The sequence below is a fragment of the Sinocyclocheilus rhinocerous genome, unplaced genomic scaffold (assembly GCF_001515625.1).
Source record: "Sinocyclocheilus rhinocerous isolate Xijiao unplaced genomic scaffold, SAMN03320098_v1.1 scaffold441, whole genome shotgun sequence".
In the NCBI taxonomy this organism is placed as follows: Eukaryota; Metazoa; Chordata; class Actinopteri; order Cypriniformes; family Cyprinidae; genus Sinocyclocheilus; species Sinocyclocheilus rhinocerous.
In genome coordinates this window covers 40,538-60,551 of record NW_015640440.1, presented here as the reverse complement: position 1 = coordinate 60,551, position 20,014 = coordinate 40,538, and the positions used below count along the sequence as shown (strand labels likewise).

General features: G+C 39.0%; 1 protein-coding gene across 1 annotated transcript in view; it reads left to right on the top strand.

Moving 5' to 3' along the window:
* Positions 1 to 20,014, top strand: part of LOC107752703 (probable helicase with zinc finger domain) — a gene marked incomplete at its 3' end in the record, with an annotated part of 66,461 nt that overhangs the window by 5,916 nt on the left and 40,531 nt on the right. Inside the window, exons 3-16 of the mRNA XM_016568726.1 lie at positions 209 to 265; positions 957 to 1,005; positions 1,149 to 1,224; positions 1,317 to 1,515; positions 5,270 to 5,377; positions 5,729 to 6,029; positions 6,393 to 6,660; positions 7,512 to 7,851; positions 11,157 to 11,287; positions 11,542 to 11,721; positions 13,448 to 13,549; positions 14,948 to 15,175; positions 16,129 to 16,276; positions 16,657 to 16,840. Coding sequence (XP_016424212.1) covers positions 209 to 265; positions 957 to 1,005; positions 1,149 to 1,224; positions 1,317 to 1,515; positions 5,270 to 5,377; positions 5,729 to 6,029; positions 6,393 to 6,660; positions 7,512 to 7,851; positions 11,157 to 11,287; positions 11,542 to 11,721; positions 13,448 to 13,549; positions 14,948 to 15,175; positions 16,129 to 16,276; positions 16,657 to 16,840 — 2,371 coding nt within the window. The remainder of the gene's footprint in view (positions 1 to 208; positions 266 to 956; positions 1,006 to 1,148; positions 1,225 to 1,316; positions 1,516 to 5,269; positions 5,378 to 5,728; positions 6,030 to 6,392; positions 6,661 to 7,511; positions 7,852 to 11,156; positions 11,288 to 11,541; positions 11,722 to 13,447; positions 13,550 to 14,947; positions 15,176 to 16,128; positions 16,277 to 16,656; positions 16,841 to 20,014) is intronic.

Here is a 20,014-nt window from a genome sequence, read left to right as displayed (position 1 = left end):
TGTTCTACATTTTATAGTTGTGCTGCAAACTTTACAATTGCTCTGTAAACTTAAGATTTGCTAAACTTTACAATTGTACGTTCAGCTTTAGGAGCTCTGTAAGCTTTACAGTTTTGTTCTACATTTTATAGTTGTGCTGTAAACGTTATATTGTAAACTTCTTACCTTTTAATTTGCTAAAATTTACAAATGAATTTCGTTGTCATAGAATGGGATCATGACTAAAGACATGACAAGACTGAAGAGGCTCCTCTCAGAAATAGAGGTCAGTTTGTCTTACTGTGATTGTTTCTTATATTACCCATTCTTAAAGGGGACACACACAGTTTCTGCCAGACTCATGTTAATATACCTATAGAGTAGTATTGCATCCTTCATATCTCCAAAAAGTCTTTAGTTTTATCAGATTAATAAAAGACAGATACAGCTTTATGCTTCTCTCCAAAAACAGTCGAGCTCCTGGAGGCGTGCCGTGGGCGGAGCTAAAGAGTCCCGAGCACTCGCAGCTTTTGTGTGCGAGCTCTCCTCCGGGAGAAGTGCCCATACAAGGAATCCCGCCTTTTATGACGTCATACAGGGCCATACTCGAGAAAAAACTTTCTGTAACTTATACGAGCCCTGAAGGAGTGTATTTGGCACAGAGATACTCCGTCATACGTCTAACTCGTGTTTTGAGACTTTGGTCTCGTTTAGCATGAGAATCCGACTCTTTTAACAATGTACATAAGTCAGAATGCATGAAAGCGCATTAGACCTCCCCTTTAAAGGCTTTATGCACAGTCAGCGTCACTTGCATTTTCATTTCTCTGTGAAAACATTAACCCTTGCCTTCAAATGACTTTCAAGTTTCAAGAACTAGTACCTCTCACCACAGCTTTTGTGCATGACTAAGAGACATGTTAGAGATTATAGTGCGTGTTTTTGCCTGTGAATCACAAGGGTGGTCTCAATTGCAGGCTGTGAGGAGTGAAATGGCATCAGAGTTGGTTGAAGAGAACGAGGAGGGTGAGTTCCACTTCAGTTTCACAATGCATCCAGGATCCTTTTTCATCTCTGATATTCTAGCTCTTATGTGAGCTTGGGTGTTTGCACTGACACGCTATCTATCGGTCTTTCCTAATTCTTTCTTTGTGATGTTCTCTGGACAGATGTTCAGGAAGGCTGGCAGTTTCGTCCTCCTCCTCGAGGGGTCACTAGTAGTGAGGAGTACACGTTGTGTAAAAGGTACACTAGTCCTGTCAGCAAATAGAGTTGATTTTCAGCACCGCTTTCTTTGTTGATGGATTGTAATGTGCTGTTTTGCTGGTTACTGTCAGGTTTTTAGAGCAGGGTCTGTGCCGGTACGGAGCTCAGTGCACCTCGGCTCACTCTCAGGAGGAGCTGACAGAATGGCAACGGCGCTACGCCTCCCGACTCATCCGCCTCAAACAGCAGCAGGAGGGCAAGCACTTCACCGAGAACTACATGGAGGTGCTCATCGAGAAATGGATCAACTCCCTCACGCCGGAGAGAGTGGTACAGTCCTCTTGAAAGAATATCTAACCGTTCACTAGAGAGTCACTAGTAAGCTACAGCCAGCTTACTAAAGGCAAAATGAAGTAGTGATGCACTGAAATCTCATTGAAATACATTTTTGGTATCGGCCGAAAGTTTTGGATGGCTGAAATTGACCAAAACGGTGTCGTTTAATTAGCGCAATATCGATTTCTCGTTTTGAATCGGTTTTCATTTTAATGAACCAAGATCTTTTAAGTCTATGCTATTTTCATGCGTGAACCTCTTGTTTGTGGAGACCTGCCATCCATTAATCGCAATAAGCTTTGTGCTTTGTTACTTTTGATATGAAACAAAGTCTCAGCTTTCAAATCCTGTCAGTTTGATCACAAAGTTCAACCAAAAACTTTTGACACTCTTTGTGGCGTAACAGATCAGTGTAGCCACATCAGTACATCTTCGTCTCTTCCTCTTTATTACTAGTTATAGCACAAAATAAACATGAATGAACATCAGAAGGAATGTTAAAAGAACCAGTACAACTTTATGAAATCTATCATGTAATCGCTGAATCAGTGTTAATAAAACTGCTTGTAAACAATGTAATGTAATGTTACATTTACCTCAGGAAAGCCATTCAGCGTCCATAAACTTGTTAGTTAGCTGAAAAAATCTATTTTCACATTTTTTTTTACTAAATATATGCACTATATTACATATATATAACCAGTTGTCTTTATTATCTAATATGAAATAATGTAATGAAAATTGTTACAGCCTGTGTTGAAATGTTTATATTTCAACAATGTATTGCAGTAGAAACTAGGGATGAAACAATTACCGGTTTGACGATAAATCACGATAAAATTCCCCACGGTTAGTATTACTGTTTCATATTTTAATTCTCATTAAAACCGTATTCGATTACCGCGATTTGAACAACTCTGGATAAATAAATATTGTCCAGCATAAAGCACAGTTTTAAGTAACAAGAGTAGTTTCGATTTGTGTGAAAACATGGCGGAAAGCTGGGAGGTTTTAAAAGAGTGCTAAGGGAATTATACAAATGGGGATATATAAATAAATGAATTGTTTGAATGTACCTCTGAAGGTTCTGACTGTCTTCAGAAGAGATTCAATGTCATTTTGTTGTAATACCTAATTAAGAAGTGTCAAAGCCACTAGAAGCTAATCTCCAACATGTTTTACACTAAGCAATACTTTTGGATTGAACTATTTTTAGAGTTAACACTGGAAATAAATGTCGTTTTATAAGTGAAGTCACTGACTTTTTGCAACGGGTGGGATTCAGTTTACGGCATTTCTCATTCATTCCTATGGTATCCGTAAACGGCAAATGAATGTCGCACAACTCTGACTGAAATTCAATGACGTCAAGGCTGTAATGTGATTGGTTATTAAGGCACACGTGATCCATGTTGACCGTTATGCTTTCTCCAATAGTAAGTAATACAGACCCTCTCATCTCCCTATATTAAGACAATCTCTGGAAGTGTTCTTATTGCAGTGCTTTGTCCACGGAGGTTACGGAGAAACAGCTCTAATTCTGCTGTTCCGTTAGCGCCACCTAGTGTCAGAGAGTGGATTTACAGAGAGTTACATTTACATTCAGCCTGTGTGCAGTTTTTGTCTGGCCAAAAAATTGACTGAATTTGCATGCCCTGCTGTAAATTGAGCAGTTGATGAAAAACAAGCGTATGTGGATTCTACACATTTAAACAATTTGAATAAGCTATCTAGAATTATTTATGGAGCAGTAAAATACATATAATTTATTAATCACTTATCATTTTGACTTAACCCTTTTCTTTATTTAAAGGCTGAAATGTGAGGTTTACCATTTTATGAAACTTTTTCAAAACTTTATTTGAACGTTTCGTACATGCTATTAGATAAACTGTTGTCAGTCATGTTGTCATTTAAAATCCAGACATCATTGGTAATGTTATTGTTTTAGTGTTTATGCAAACAAAAAGTAATTTTATTTGTTGTTGTCTGTTGATTTTAAATATAAAACTTGGTGAAACGATTTATGTGTCAGTACTTTTTGAAGATTTCCAGCACATTTTAACAATACCGTGATAATACTGATAACGGTGATCATTTTGGTCACTGTAATCATAAGAAAATTTCATACCGTTTCATCTCTAGTAGAAACATAATTATTAGTCAAAAGGTTTATATAAAAACTGCCTTCTGTGTTTAAAAGGGTTAATTATTAAATGTAGGGTAGTCGATTTCTGAGAGGCTAGCTTTGAAAGCATAAGATCCCACCCTCGCTGCAAATCACTCTCCAAAGCCACGCCTCCTCCAAAACTTATTACCGTACAAAGCGCATAACATTACAATAATAATGTCTGCAATAGCGTAATGGAACACTCTGATGACGTATCATGTCTGTGTGGAGGTATGCAAATACATACTTTGATGGGCAGGTAGGACTGCCTATCGTAGCCCCTGGACCAAGGAATATGATTGGACGAACATTTTATGGTCCTACGCCTTCCACAGATGATATTAATACATTTAGAACACTTAACTTAGTGATTGCTATCGGGATGTGACTTTCAACAAGCATAACAAAAAAATTTTTTGGAACCAAATCACCTACCCTGCCTTTAAGTCCGTTTGACTAATTGATTATTAAATAAACTTTGTTTTCAGTTAAATAAACTTTTTTGGTTTATTTTGGTGCATTACTACTCTGAAGTATACTAGGGCTGTCAGAATGGCTGAAAAATTTAATTGGAATTTTGTACTTAAATATTATCCATATTTGAATTATATTCAAATTTAAAAGGCATAATTTCAGTAGGGGTGAAAAAAGCTTTTGGCTTCTCTCCTGAGGCCACAAGAGGGCGCATCGAACAAAATATTATGCACGTTTCTTCAAAGCATAATAAAATAACACGACTATCTTTGGAAAAAAGTGCATAATGTTTAAAATAGTGTTTATAAACCTTATATAATTAAAGTTGCTTAAACAATTAGAAACAAAACAGAATCATGCATGTATGTACAGTATAGTTTAATACAAAGGACCGAAAACCAGTCACAAAGAGTACTTTCTTCATTTAAAAACTTAAGATGCAGTAGGATGGGGAAAAACCGCCATAAAGTCTTGAGACATGTTTTTAAAAAGTTGAACTTACATTTTTACATGGCTTTCTAAACATGCGGCTCTCTTGTGCGAGATGCGAGTGCAATGGTGATAGACATCCCTCTAGAAAATGCACGAAATATGTGTTTGGTTTCAGTTTTGACATAAACAACATCATCTCCGCATTGATGTTCTTTTTTCCCGCAATATTTTGAATGAACATCGTTGCAGCGCAGCATCTAGTGGCTTCAACTGGACAGGCTAACAAAAGCATTGAAATGCAACGACACTTACATCGTCATCGCATTTCGTGCGCCACTGATAAGGCTGCCTGATGCACACCTAAAATTCGAATGCAACGTTTTTGCATTCGAATGTGGATTTTTATTTTAAATTCTATGAATATTCGAAATTCTAATTTTTTTTGACAGCCCTAAAGTCTGCTATTGATGTATTGCTAGTTATATTACAGGCTGATAGCGAGACCCATATGTAATATACGGTGTGCTTCTTGGCAACACTGTGGCATAGTTTGTTTACAGAAACTATGTTTTGACATACTGTGGCCCTGTACAGTCAATGCAGTCAGAAGCGGTGAGCTTTTGCGGATGCTGCTGCTCGTCTGTTGATTTAATGATTTGTCGTGTCGTGCAGATGAATGACTGTGTGGATGGAGTTACGGTGGAGCACAGCTCAGATCTCTCAATTACCGTCAACACCAAGAAATCATCACACTCTTGGACGTTCACACTCTTCTGCAAGGTTTGGACAATCTAGCCTCTCTTTTCACAAGCCACAGTGTGTTTGAAGAAAATATTTTTGCGTTAGTGTTCAAATCTGATAATGTATTCAAAGTTATAGTCAATGCAAAATCAATTAACTTTAACACTCGTTCGTATTGTGCATGTTATTTTTTAAGCTATTAAAGATTTTATAAATAATAGCAAATAATGATTTGCTATAGTATTTTTCTTCATTGAATTTCCTATTTCCTGCTTATGGCATTAACACGGGCCTGTGTTGAATTTAAAGCCTTAGAAATTGTTAGTGATCTTGGACAAGGATTTGAATCTCTAGGCTAATACAAACAGGAATTTGTTTTGTCACAAACAGCCGGTCCGTACGCTACACCGCATCGCTCTGCTTTACGATGCCAACCGGCCACATTTCTCCATCACGGCGGTCTCGGCCGGGGACGCGTCTACCCAGGTGCCCCAGGGGGTGTGTGAGGGCGGCTGTCAGGAGTGGAGCGTGGCTGGCCTGGTGCAGAACGGCTTGGACCACTGCGTTTACACTGTGGTGGTCTCCTTCAGCACAGAGATCTTCGGAACCTTCCGGCAGACCGTGGTTTTTGATTTTGGCTCTGAGCCCGTGCTCATGCAGCGAGTGATGGTGGACGCCGCCTCCATTGAAGGTAGGACACTGTGATCATGGAACATGATCTTTACTTAATATCCTAATGATTTTTGGCATAAAAGAAAAATCTATAATTTTGACCCATACAATGTATTTTTGGCTATTGCTACAAATATACCCCAGCGACTTAAGACTGCTTTTGTGCTCCAGGGTCACATATATAAGTCAGGCACTTTATTCCACGTCTTCTGATGCCATAGTATAGCTTTATGTGAGGCACAGAATTTCTGCTAAGTATCTCCTCTTCTTTTTATCAGATATATGCCTCCCCAGAGATCCTAACTGCATGCATATCAGTATATTGTCAAATATGACCCTAGATCAGCATTTCCATCATTATCCACTACCCATAATCCCACAGATCTGGAGCACTTGATGCAGGCGCGACAGCAGCTCCTGATGACGGCTAAGCGCTGGGACTCGTCATGCAAAACCATCGTGGAGTTTGTCCCTAATGAAAACATGGATCTAGAGCGCAGTCTACTGACCCGCTACCAGATCCCCCTCTCTGCAGACCAGCTCTTCACCCAGTCTGTGCTGGACAAAACCCTCACCAGAGACAATTCCCAGCCCCGCCTGCACGACCTGCTCTACATCGAGGAGATTGCTCAGTACAAAGAAGTCAGCAAGTGAGTAGTCTCAGAGTCTGGTCCACAAGAGTGGCTCTCCGACCGATGTGTAAAGCAACCAGTTGTAGATCACGTTTATAATGTAGAGGTAATTATAAAGTTGACAGTAGCACAGTAATATCAGGATGCAACAGTGTTGTAACTTTAACTAATAATAGTGGAATGTCTCAGTGGAATGTTATCTTGTTACATGAATATAAAAGCATCCAAAAGTAACAATTACTTACGGAACTCAGAAGTCATTTGGGGATGTACAAGTTCTGCAGAAGGATAACCTGTTTACATGCTACATTCAAAAGAAAGTTTTGATGCAGTAAACCTGCGTGCTGACTAAACTTAGTCAGATCTTCTAGTTTTTCCTAATAAGGGCTCATATTTGCAGCCTGTTCATTTGTAAATGCAACTTTGTTTGCTGAAGAGGTGATAAAAGGTGTGCACCCGGACATCTGGAAATTGCAGACTGGAGCTTTTAGTTTCACTGACTTTTGCATGTGTCTTGAGTCAAGGCTTGACTCATGTTTCTTGATTAAGCCTATATAATGAAATATTCTTCTATAATCTTTAATAATAATTCCTATTTGTTACCACTAGAGGTCGTTGGTGGTCTTTTAGAAAAAGCAAGTGAGCGTTTGTGGAAGTGAAATTATTCTTCTGTTCATTTATTTTGAGAAATTAGGGGTTTCAAATCACATTTGTTGTTAAATATTGTGATTTAATTATTGATATATTATTCTTCCTTTAGTAATATTTCCTGACATGTAAACTGAGGTCAGTAGTTGGCAGACAGTAACTGGTGCAACCAACACTGCTGTATCATGTTTTCCTAAACGTGGTGCTTTTTTTTTTCTCAGGTTCAACATCAAGGTGAACCTGCAGCTGGTGACGAGCTTTATGTTGACTGGCATTTCTGGTGGCGCCAAGTACGCTCAGAACGGACAGCTGTTTGCACGCTTCAAGCTGACAGAGACGCTGTCTGAAGATACGCTGGCTGGGCGTCTAGTCATGACAAAGGTCAACTCTGTGCTGCTGCTGCCTGTCTTTAAGGAGCGGATGGGTCAGAACCAGCCAGCTGGAGCCAAAGAACGTGTGTACGAGGCCCTGATTGAGGAAAAGACGAAAGACTACATCTTTCTGCGGGTCTGTAAGGACTGCTGTGACGAGCTAGGACTGGTGTCGGATCAGGAGCTGCAGGTATGTTATGACATTATTCAAAAAGACCTCCCATATGCTAATTATGTTATAAAAAATAGCCAGTTTACACCCAAGCATATCAACGCCCTAGCTACCAGCCAGAACTTCCTATAATATATATTCGATCTCCTATAAACCAGCCAGAGCACCGTAGCCTAGCAACACCCTAGAAACCAGCGAGAACGCCTTAGCAACTTTACCATCTCCTATAAATGAGCCTGAACACCTTAGCCTATAAACGCCTGTTTGCCAACCAGAAGACCCTAGTATTTCGGTAGCAACCAGCCAGAACACCTTAACAACTTTACCGTCTCCTATAAATGAGCCAAAACACCCTAGCTTATCAACGCCCTAGAAATGCATAGCAACCTGCCAGAACACCTTAGAGACCAACTAGCAATGCTTTGCCAACCCACCATAGCAACTTATGTAATCTCCTGTAAACTAGCCAGAACACCCTAGCTTTCAGCAAGATTACCCCAATTTAGCAACGCCCTAGCAACCAGCCAAAAAAACCTGTAACCTCTGTTGACTCCTATAAACCGGCTAGAATACCGTAGCAACCTGCAGAACAACCCTCTTGTAATGCCCCAGTTAAACAACCCACCACAACACCCTGGCAACTTAGAACTGTTTCCTCAGATACTAGCTAGAACATCCTAGCCTAACAACACCCTATCAACCAACCAGTTTATCCTAGCAACCTCTGTTAACACCTGTCAGCCACCCAGAACACCCTAGCAATGGCCTAGTGAGCCACCAGAACTAGGGTTGGGTATCGTTTTTTTTTTTTTTTTTTTTTCGATACCGGTGCCAAATCGATACTTTTAAAACGGTTCCAGTGCCTGAACCGATACTTATTAAAAAATAAATAAATAAAAATTGCCCCAAAAAATGATGGATTGGCCATTCATACTGGATGGCAGAGGGCGCCCTCCCACAGAAAATCCACATATCCACAAGCATGACCCTCCAGGAAATCCCTTATATGGACAAAGGCATCGCTATTATAGCTGTAACTGAGTAAACGGAACATATAAACGTTTTGAATGATAAAACAAAGACAATAAACACTCGACTGCGACAATATAGTTTATCTGTGTTATTCAAGCCATCTCTGGTATTTTCATAATTAAGTATATTTATAATTCATTGCTAATCAATGTATTCTTTTTAAAGTAGCCTATGGAACATATTTTCTGCCTCATTCTGTGACAAGAAGCCACATCAGATCACAAAAGGAAGCATTTGACTGGTGTTGTGGAGTAAAAAGCTTATAATGTTCTCTTGTGTTGGACAACAGGTTTAGAAATGTGAATACAAGGGAAGTTTAGCTCTAGGTATTTTAACTTAAGCATGTTTAGCTTAGTTAACGGAAGGCTACCTGCTGCCATCAGAGCAAGTGTAATTACTGCATTCATGCGCTCCTCCGATGCTCTCATTTCCCGAGTTGTACCATATTGGTACCGGATTTCGGTACCCAACCCTAACCAGAACCCCCTAGCAACTTCTGTAGTTTATTATAAACTAGCCATAATGCCCTAGCAACAACCTAGCAACCATCCAAAAACCCTAGTAACCACTATCAACTCCTATAAACTAGAATACCCTAGCCTAACAACCAGCCAGAACATGCTAACGACCCCCCTTAGTAATGCCTTGGCAGAAGACTCTTAACAACTGCTGTCTTCTCATAGAAACTAGCCAGAACAACCTAGCCTATCGATGCCCTAGCAACTTCTGTTAACACCTTAACAACCAGCCAGAACACCCTAGCAAAATCTTGTTACTCCTATAAACTAGCCAGAACACTCTAGCCTATATCAACACCTTAACAACCAGCCAGAACACCCTAGCAGTGTATAGTAACCAGCCAGAACACCTTAGAAACCTATTAGTGACGCCCTAGCAACCCACCAAAACACCCTAGCAACCACCTGGGGCCTACATGCTTGAAATTCACCTCTCCAGAACTACATAAGACATTTAACCTTCAAGCTGTTAAACCTTTCAAGTAAAGTTTAGTCTATATTTACTGTTTCTCGTCAAGCTTCTCGCCTCTGGTTACTTGCTGGAAAAGACGTTAATTGGTTGATGTCTGTGTTGATGTAAACGGTGAAGAGTTTTAGACCGTTTTCTACATGTTGTGTACAGTCTCAGTTGTCTCGTCTTAGAGAGACGTGCCAGAGATATGTAGTGGAATTAGTTTAAGCAGCGTACGCCATTTGCCATTGTAAATTGAATTGCAATGGTAGAAACCCCAGAGACTTTTGTCAAAAGGCAAGACGCTGTCAGCAAGCAGACTGCCCTACAAAGAGCAGGATTTGGCCTAATTTACCCTCTTTACTCCGTCTAACAGATCCTATTTATCACTGTGCCCTGCAGCATAACACACACTCTCTCTCTCACTGTATTTAAATAGTGTTGAATCCTTTGTCTCGCAGAATCCCTGTGTGGGCTTTGGTTTTGTGTCGCCATATATGATAATTTGACACGGGTCCTTAAATGATTGCAAAATTGTCCCAGAACATTTCAAGCCATACGTGGGATGATAATGGATTAATTCTAATGCTGTGCAGGGTTGGGGTGTAACGGAATACATGTAACGGCGTTACTCAGGATACAAAAAACTGATAAAATCATCAGAGCAGCGCTAACAACACGTTTTTGTGCATCGGGTCGTTTATATTTTGCATCCTATAAATATAAGTATTTTTGATGATATTGCTTTTACTTAACCATATTTACATATGTGACCGTGAAGGAATCCAAAAGTAATCCGATTACATTACTTTCATATTGCGGTGCTTGGATTACGTTACTGAATACTTTTTTCATTAAGTAATTTGTAACTGTAGCGGAATACATTTTTAAAGTAACCCTCCCAAGCCTGATGCTGTGTATGAAATACGGACCAAAAGGTCTTAAAAATCACCATTTTCTTAAAGGGATAGTTCATCTAGAAATGAGAATTATGTCATTTACTCGCCCTCAGGTCATTCTAAGCCTATATGAATTCTTTTCTTCTGTGAAAGCGATATCTCCAAAGTGTTAGTCCATAAGACTTTAGTGCTGTATTCAAAGTCTTCTGAAACCATGTGTTTTTGCAGTTTTATCATTAAAATTGTTTATTTTACGGTGTCTATTGAAAATCATTCCTTTAAAAGGCATTTTCAATCGTCTGCTAGATGTGTTGTCTGTAACACATGGCAGGCGCTGCTAGAAAAGAGTGCGCAAATAAATACAGAAAGTCTTGGCAGAGTCTGTTTGAACAGCAGGTGTGTTTGTGTGTGTTTGGATGCAAGGTGGAGCTGCAGTTTCAGCTGAACAGGCTTCCTCTGTGTGAGATGCATTATGCTCTGGATCGCGTCCGCGATAGCGGTATCCTGTTTCCAGATGTCAGCCTCACTCCCACAATCCCCTGGAGTCCCAACAGGTACGAGCACACACAAAGACCCAAACGAGCGAGTTTTACACACACACACACACACACTCACACATATCTGGAGATCTGCTTGCAGTAGTTCCTTGTCTAACAAAGACTCTCTTGGCTTTATAAGCACCTAAAATGACAGAGGACATGAATAATATCTGCTTGTCCTGCAGCACTGGTTCACTCACAGACGTCTTTGTTTGTGTGAGCGGCGCATTTGTAGCCAGTGTGTAAGTTCTTCTTCCTCGCTGCCACAGGCAGTGGGATGAACAGCTGGATCCCCGTCTAAATGCCAAGCAGAAGGAGGCTATTCTGGCCATCACCACCCCCCTCTCCATCAACCTCCCGCCGGTGCTCATCATCGGACCCTACGGCACAGGCAAGACCTTCACGCTGGCCCAGGCTGTCAAACACATCCTCAAGCAGCCTGAGACACGGTAAGCAGGAAAGCTTGCTTTGCAGGGTCAGCCTTAAAGGAATTTACCATAGAAAATAATTTCCAGTCATCCCACAATATGTGAAAAACAAACAAGAAACCCATTTACAGGAGTGTTCATTTTGCTATCAAATACTGATGGAAAATATTCATTGACAACTTTTTTTCCATGACTAAGACGAGACGAAGAAGAGATGAGGTCATTACACAATAACTGTGACGATATCAATTTGCAATATGGTTGATGGAAAAAGAAGAGACTAAAATATAGTTTAAAAAATAAAACTCTGTCTAAATGTGGACCACAAAACCTGTCATAAGTGTCAATTTTTCGAAATTGAGATTTATACATCATCTGAAAGCTGAATAAATAAGCTTTCCATTGATGTATGGTTTGTTAGGATCGGACAATATTTGGTCGAGATACAACTATTTGGAAATCTGGAATCTGAGGGTGCAAAAAAATCTAAATATTGAGAAAATCACCTTTAAAGTTGTTCAAATGAAGTTCTTAGCAATGCATATTACTAATCAAAAATTAAGTTTTGATATATTTACAGTAGGACATTTACAAAATATCTTCATGGAACATGATCTTTACTTAATATCCTAATGATTTTTGGCATAAAAGAAAAATCGATCATTTTGACCCATGCAATGTATTGTTGGCTATTGCTACAAATATACCCCAGCGATTTAAGACTGGTTTTGTGCTCCAGGCTCACATATTTTCTTTAACAAAAAAGGTGAAGAAAATGTAAACATTTGCTTAGGGTTGTTTAGTTTTATGGTTTTCATGCTTAGGGTTGCCAGATGCCAAACGTTTAAATCCCCCTATCAGAGCTTTTCTGCCCTGTGTTTTACTGAAATTATTGAAATTAATATTAGAAATGTCAGTTTTAGCTTTTGATTTGTATCAGTTTTCATAATGCAGTTTTTCATTTATATGATAATTTAATAAATAAGGAAACTAGATGAGCTCAAATAAACCGGTGTTTGAGTTGACCTCTTTATTTTTGCTTGTAGGTGAAAGTGCAGTAATTCTGACCAGATCTCCTAAATGACAACAGTTGGGATCAGAAGTCACGATTTATCATTTTGAGCAAAATAACTGTGATTATTAGTTTAACCATAGTGCAGCATGACTAAAATACGACTGTTTCCATTGATTAAAACTAGACTAAAATCCCCAGGCTTTGTCAATTAAAAACCTTGACTAAACTAAAAAGAGTAGAAGTTGACTAAATATGATTAAAAACTAAAGATGTTTTGACACAGGAGTAAGACTTCTGACAACATTAACACTACTTTTACAGTAATGCACTTATTGGGCAAGACATTTCACAATGATATACACTTTTTCAAAACTATACCCACAAGACTTAAACGTTATACTTGTTAACATGAAGCTAGTGTGAAAGAATTGCTTACTGACCTTGTTTGGACAGTTCTACCTTTAAACCTCATAGACTTCCATTGTAAGTGGAAAACATGATTGTGTGTGTTTTGAGAGACGAATTGAATTTTCCTGCAGTGGAAACCGCATTTCACAGATGTTGCCAATGGAGCTTAACTTGTATCGATCCCAAAACATTCCTTGCTAATCATGAGGAATAGTCTTGAAGAACAGAGGAATTAAGATAATTTTGTTGTTGTTTTTTTTTGTCCTGCTTTAAGCAGCTTTGGCTTAAAGAGTGCTAATGACGGTTGTTCTCTCTTTGTTTCAGGGTTCTGATCTGTACACATTCAAACAGTGCAGCAGATCTGTACATTAAAGATTACCTTCATCCATACGTGGAGGCAGGCAATCCACACGCACGACCTCTCAGGTAACACTCGCTGCATGGTTGTCACTGTCATTGTTTGCTACAATTAAAACAAAATTTGTAAAAAAAATAAAATAAAATAAGCATCATAATTAAATTACAAATAATTAAATCAGAATTCTTGCTGTGGCAACTAACTGAAAATAAGTTTACATTGAAGTACTAAAGCGAAAGCTGAAATAAATATAAGCTAGGGTTGTGACGTGAGGAAATTTTCCCACCGGTTAATCGACGTGTGACAACACCGGTAATACCGGTATCACTGTGGGGGGCGTTCCTTTTCCTCGCTTTCCTTCACTATAGGGCAGGCTATGCCTAATATAAAATAACAAATAACTTACATAATGTTTAAATAGGTAGCCTGTACAAAACTGGAAATATGTAAACATGCATAATATATTACCAAATAAATAAGAAACGTAGAGCCAAAACGTCGGTGCCGCGGTGGGCAAGTGACGTAACCGGTGTTGCGGCTTAACCATCAGCACCGTCTATCGCGGCAAGCCTAATATAAACTAAATAGAAATGTAATCAAACAAAAGTGAATATAAATGAAAAATGCAAATAACAAAATTACTAAAGCTTATACTAAAATCAAATGGAAAAAATTAAAATAAAAACTAATTCAGAATAATAATAAATACTGTGATAGTATGTATATAAATAATACTAAAAATAACACTGAAAAATGAATGGTATTTGTTTATTTCTTTTTATTTTAGTAATGGACTGGCACTGAAGTACCCGTGCTTTTGACATCCCTAATCTGAAAGTACTAGCTAAAGAATGGGGCACAGTGATAGTTTTCTAAATGTTGATTGGACAAGTTACATGGCATCGAAAGATTTGAAAACTGGTCGTTGTGGAAGGAAATTTGTTATGCAATTTTGACGCTGCGTGTTCAGCTCCTCCGTCCTCCCTCAGCCCTCTTAAGCGGGATTTGAAAAATCAAAAAAAAAAAAAAAAAAAAAAAAGAAAAAAAAAAAAAAAAATTTAAATATTAGCATTGCATATCCTAAGTGTAAAATAAAAATTTAAATAAAATTATTATTTTTTTTTAAATAACCTAATTAAATAAAACACAATTATATTATTTTTACTATCATTTTATTTTTTATAGTTATATTTAATGGGTCACACTATGTGCACTATGAGAACCAAACCTCTAGGTGCTCTCATTAAAACCAGACTGAAAAACTTACGTGCACCCCTGGTTGTCAATGAAGTTTCCAGTCTTAACTTTTATAAAGAATATCTCTTTGGGTTTGAGACTTTAGTCTTTGCAACTTTAGGGATCTTATCTATTCACGAACAGCTTGTAACACTCCAAAGAGAAAGGAAAACTTGAAATCGCATCATATGACCTCTTTAACGTTAGACTCTTTTTCTGTGTTTGTTCAGGGTTTATTTCAGGAACCGCTGGGTGAAGACTGTGCACCCGGTGGTGCAGCAGTACTGCCTGATCTCCGGAGCGTACTTCACCTTCCAGATGCCCACGCGACAGGATGTAGAGCGCCACCGTGTGGCCGTGGTCACTCTCAGCACGTCCCAGTACCTCTGCCAGCTTGACCTGGAGCCAGGTGAGCAAACACACACGCACACACGTTCCTCGATTTCATATGGGAGAAAGTGCAATGTGCAATATGGCAGAATAGTCCCGCCTTCTGAATAAAAGAGCCAATCACTAATGGGTAAAGTCATCGCATCACTGCAGCTGCCGTTAGAAGCTTCGGTTGCTATAGAAACTGGCTGGTCTAGCCTGAGAAATAAGCTTTTTAGATGCTATTTGAGCAGAAGAAACCGCATTTATGAGACTGTTGTTGTCAGATTTCATTGGTAATATGAAGTGTAATCGTAAGCTTGGCGAACAGCTTTAGAGAATTTGTCGTTTCCCCATTCAAAGAGACAGGAGCTGCGCTTGAGTGACTGAAATAGCTAAACAGCCAATACATCTAGGTTCAAGAAATAGTTCATCCAAAAGTAAAACTCAAGACTGACTCGAGCTCTGTGAACCCAAAGGCCATTGTCTAATGTAACGCATTTAAGAGTGACTCTGAGCTTTCCTGTCTTCCAGCTCAGTCCGTTCGTGTACAGCAGAATATATGAAGAGTTCATTTGCAAAAACCGATAACTCCATAACTCCGATAACTTTTATTGCGCATTCCAAGTAATATCGATCAAACTGCAGTTGGGTTGTTTTGATTAAGTCATAATAACTTGCACAAATACAGGTAATTTACAAAATTAACGTTCATTGAAAGTATGTTTTTTTTTTTTACATATTAAAAGTTTGTTTTATAGCAAAAGCAGGTAACTCCACATTTCACGTTTTAGAGTTTACAAAGACAAAACCAGCTTTTTTGACAAAACGTGTTTAGGGTTCAGATCGTGCTACATGTGGAGAATAATGCACGGCAATCGGTTTTTATCGGTTTTTGCAAATGAACTTCATATGCAGAAACTGTTAATCTTCTAGTGTTTAGATTGTAATCTTTAGAGTTATAGCTCTTGATAGTTTAATAAGGAGCTAAATGACCTTTTTAAGGCACTAAGTGCTGACCGTGTGTTCTGGCTGACCGCAGCTATACGTCCGAGCTCTTCTACGAGGGCAAACTGATGGCCAGCGGGAAGCAGCCGCCCCATAAGGACTTCTACCCTCTGACCTTCTTCACTGCCCGCGGAGAAGACGTGCAAGAGAAGAACAGCACGGCTTACTACAACAACGCTGAGGTGACCCCAATATTGACAAGAAATTGAGTTTTTGTTGTTGTTTGCACTTCCGATCCATTAGGTGTAGGGATGTAATGATTCACTCGGAAAAGAAAAAATACCATCGAAAGACAGTAAGTTCCCCTCAGACATACATTCATATAAACTCTTACCCCTAACTGAATCGCGATTTGTTTAGCATCTCAACCGATTTGAATCGTCACATATTTAAATCGATTTTCAACCGGCTCGCGGTTAATCGTTACATCCCTAATTAGGTGTAGTTTTTATTGTGCTGGAATTGGTGTAAACCGGCCTTGTTTCCAGTTGAATGGGTGTGTGTACATATTGGAGCGTTATCATTTAGAATGCGTTGGGAATGCTCTGTTGTCCTTCTGCAGGTGTTTGAGATAGTTGAGCGGGTGGAGGAGATGAGGAAGAAGTGGCCCGTGGCCTGGGGGAAGCTGGACGAGGGGAGTATCGGCGTGGTCTCGCCCTACGCCGACCAGGTCTTCCGAATCAGAGCCGAGCTCCGCAAAAAGAGGATGCCAGAGGTCAGCGTGGAGAGAGTGCTGAATGTCCAGGGTGAGTGAAAGATGCCAGATCTGCAGTGTATTTTAATACGTCGAAATTGCACAAGATATATATCGTTTCTTGGGGAAAAGTATGGTATCAGAAATTTGCTGAAAATTTAAGTCAGGCCATCCAAGATGTAGATGAGTTTGCTTCTTCATAGGAACAGATTTGGAGAAATTCAGCATTAAATCAGTGAATTAAATGCAGTGAATGGGTGCCGTCAGATTGAGAGTCCAAACAGCTGATAAAAACATCACAATAATCCACAAGTAATCCACACCACTCCAGTCCATCAGTTAATGTCTTGTGAAGTGAAAAGTTTAGTCAAAATTTTTGTTTGGATTTATTATACTTACTATGTCACCGAGAAGATTTGCTCACAGATTTAGCAAATGGTACAAGTGACCTTGTTGAAGGTATGTAGACTGGCTCCATTAAGGTGCAGTCACATTTACAGTTGCTCTGCAGAATTTTGCAGGCGAAATCCAATAGGCATCCACGCAATCCGGAAGTTCATGTGAAGGCGAAAGATTTCCAAGCGCAGATATTACAAAGGGTTCAAGTTAGTCGTGCAGATTTACTGCTTTGACCAGCAGAAAGCTGCTTGGTTTGAAAGTGACTGTGTGAGCTGTGCTTCATACATCACTACACTATTGGCAATAAACTGACCTTTTTTTGCCCATGAAATGTCGCTAATGTGGCCTCAACTTTACACCTTTCATTTGAGTAGAATATTGCAATGGAGGGCAGAAAATGTATCCATTTAAGAGAAAATCTATTATTGGGGGATTAAGCACTTGACATCTGGCAACCTCATGGAGACTTGATGGATAGCAATGCAAGATGACACAAATGTCAAATGAAAAAAATAAAAACGGTTTGAGAATAAATAACTAGCGGGGCAAATATCAAAGAGCAGAAATCGTGATCATGACTAAAATATGATTAATCTTGCAGCCCTAATAGTTCATCATCTTGGATTTTCACCGACCAGTTAGAAAGATTGCCTTTCTGCAGAAGGAAACATTTGATGCTACCTCACAATTTTGTCAAAGTGAGGCATCTGCAACATAATTGAGATACCTAAGATTTGACTGATATTCGCATCTGGAATGTGCCCGTGCTGCCTTAAAATCAAAGGAAGATCACTAGGTTTTAGACCAGACCCCATGCGTCAGCCCAGAAGGGTGGCAGAAAGAGCAAGTTTACGCGACAGCAATTTCACCGGCCAAATGTGTGATTGGTGTCTGAGAAAAGAGCTGGTGTCCTGCGGGTTTCATTTGAAAAGCCAGATTGGGTTGTGCATAATTGATGGCGTTTGGTTCAGCCTGTTGCGTTGAAATCACCTTTTTTAATGGCTAGAGAAATCCCTGTAACTCAGCTGCTTGTTTGGCACGGAGATTCATTTTAAGCAATAATATATATAAATATATATATATATAAAGTAATATATTTGTCTTAAAGTTACACTCGGATTTAAATTAAGGTGTTTTAGGAGCCCAACAAAATTGAATAAATAATAATGATGATGATGATTATTATTATTATTATTCAGTTTAATTGGGCTCCTAATACACTAACCTGAGACACTATCACAACTAAAAAGAGATTTGAGTCTATTTTAAAGTCCACTTACAAAGTCAAAACTAAATAAAGAAGTTTTTTATCTATTTTCTTGCATGTCATGTGACCATTATTGACCATTAAAGCAATAAGCCCCAAGAAGCCGTGGTTTACAGTGAATTTATAACAACTAAGGGGCGTTGTTAGGCACGACGCTCTAACAATGCCCCTTATCTGTTATAAATTCACTGTAAACCACGGCTTCACGGGGCTGATTGCTTTTATAAAACGGTTATTCCATATACATAGTTAGGTTTCACAAAATAAAACAGAGCAAATAAAGTGTAATGATATTAATAAAAACAGTATTCTTCCACCAAACAATGTAGTTCCTCAGAATCAGTTGTGGTTGCAACAAAGTGGTTGCCGAGCAAAAGACAAAGGTGTATGTGTGTACTAGTGTTGTCACGGTACCAAGGTAAAATTCGCATTCCAGGGGCTAAATATCACGTTAATGGGGTCGTTTTTCAACCCGCGGACATGAAAAACAACCCGTGGAGCGGCAACAGTGTTAAAGCAGCCCAATTCCGCGGGAAAACTGCGGACTTGGCAACACTGGAAGAGGATAGCTTTCGGATAGCGCATCAAGAACCGGGTTGACCGGGTACTCGGTACCACCGGTACTTAAGAAAACCTGGTACCGTAACGTTTTCATTTTTTTAGTACCGACTTGGTACCGAAATACCGGGTCTTTTGACAACACTAGTTTGTAGAGTAATTTACAACAGCTTCGAACGTGGCTCAGCCAATCAGAATCAAGGACCGGAACTCTCCGGTTTATAAAAGTGTCATTGAATCATTGAAATATAACTTAAAATATCAGGTAATTCTTTAAGTAAATATTATGTTGAAAGGGTTCATCAAACAAATGAAGAGTTCATTTGCAAAAACCGATAACTCCATTTTTATTTTTTTTCCCAAAAATCACGTTTTTTTTTATTGCGCATTCCAAGTAATATCAATCAAACTGCAGTTGGGTTGTTTTGATTAAGTAATAATAACTTAAACAAATACAGGTAATTCACAAAATTAACGTTCATTGAAAGTATGTTTTTTTTTTACATATTAAAAAGTTTGTTTTATAGCAAAAGCAGATAACTCCAACAGTCATTTTTTGGCAAAAGCAGATAACTCCACATTTCATGTTTTAGAGTTAAAAAAACAAACACTCGTTTAATCTTTGTAATCTCCTCAGATGACAATGTAGATGCCTGACAAACGTTGTTGTTGTTTGTACACGGAGCTTTTCCCTCACCATTGTAACGCGCTGCTTTTGCAAGGTTCCGTGAAAACGTTTCAGCTTTTATTTTCCTTTTTCGCCCTGAAGAAGATATCACAGGTTCATCAAATTCGTCGAAATTATCCATCCTGGATCACTTTTAGTCAGCTTTGACCAAACTCCTCTCAGCTAGCACGTCCTTTCAAAGTGAAAGTAGCCTTGTCACCTGACCTGAATACAGCGCGCTGATTCGCTAAAATGGACTTATCGGCTTCTGTTCAAAAACAACAAGGGCGCCTGTCGGCTTCTGCAGTAAAACGTGAACTCGCGATGCCTTGAAA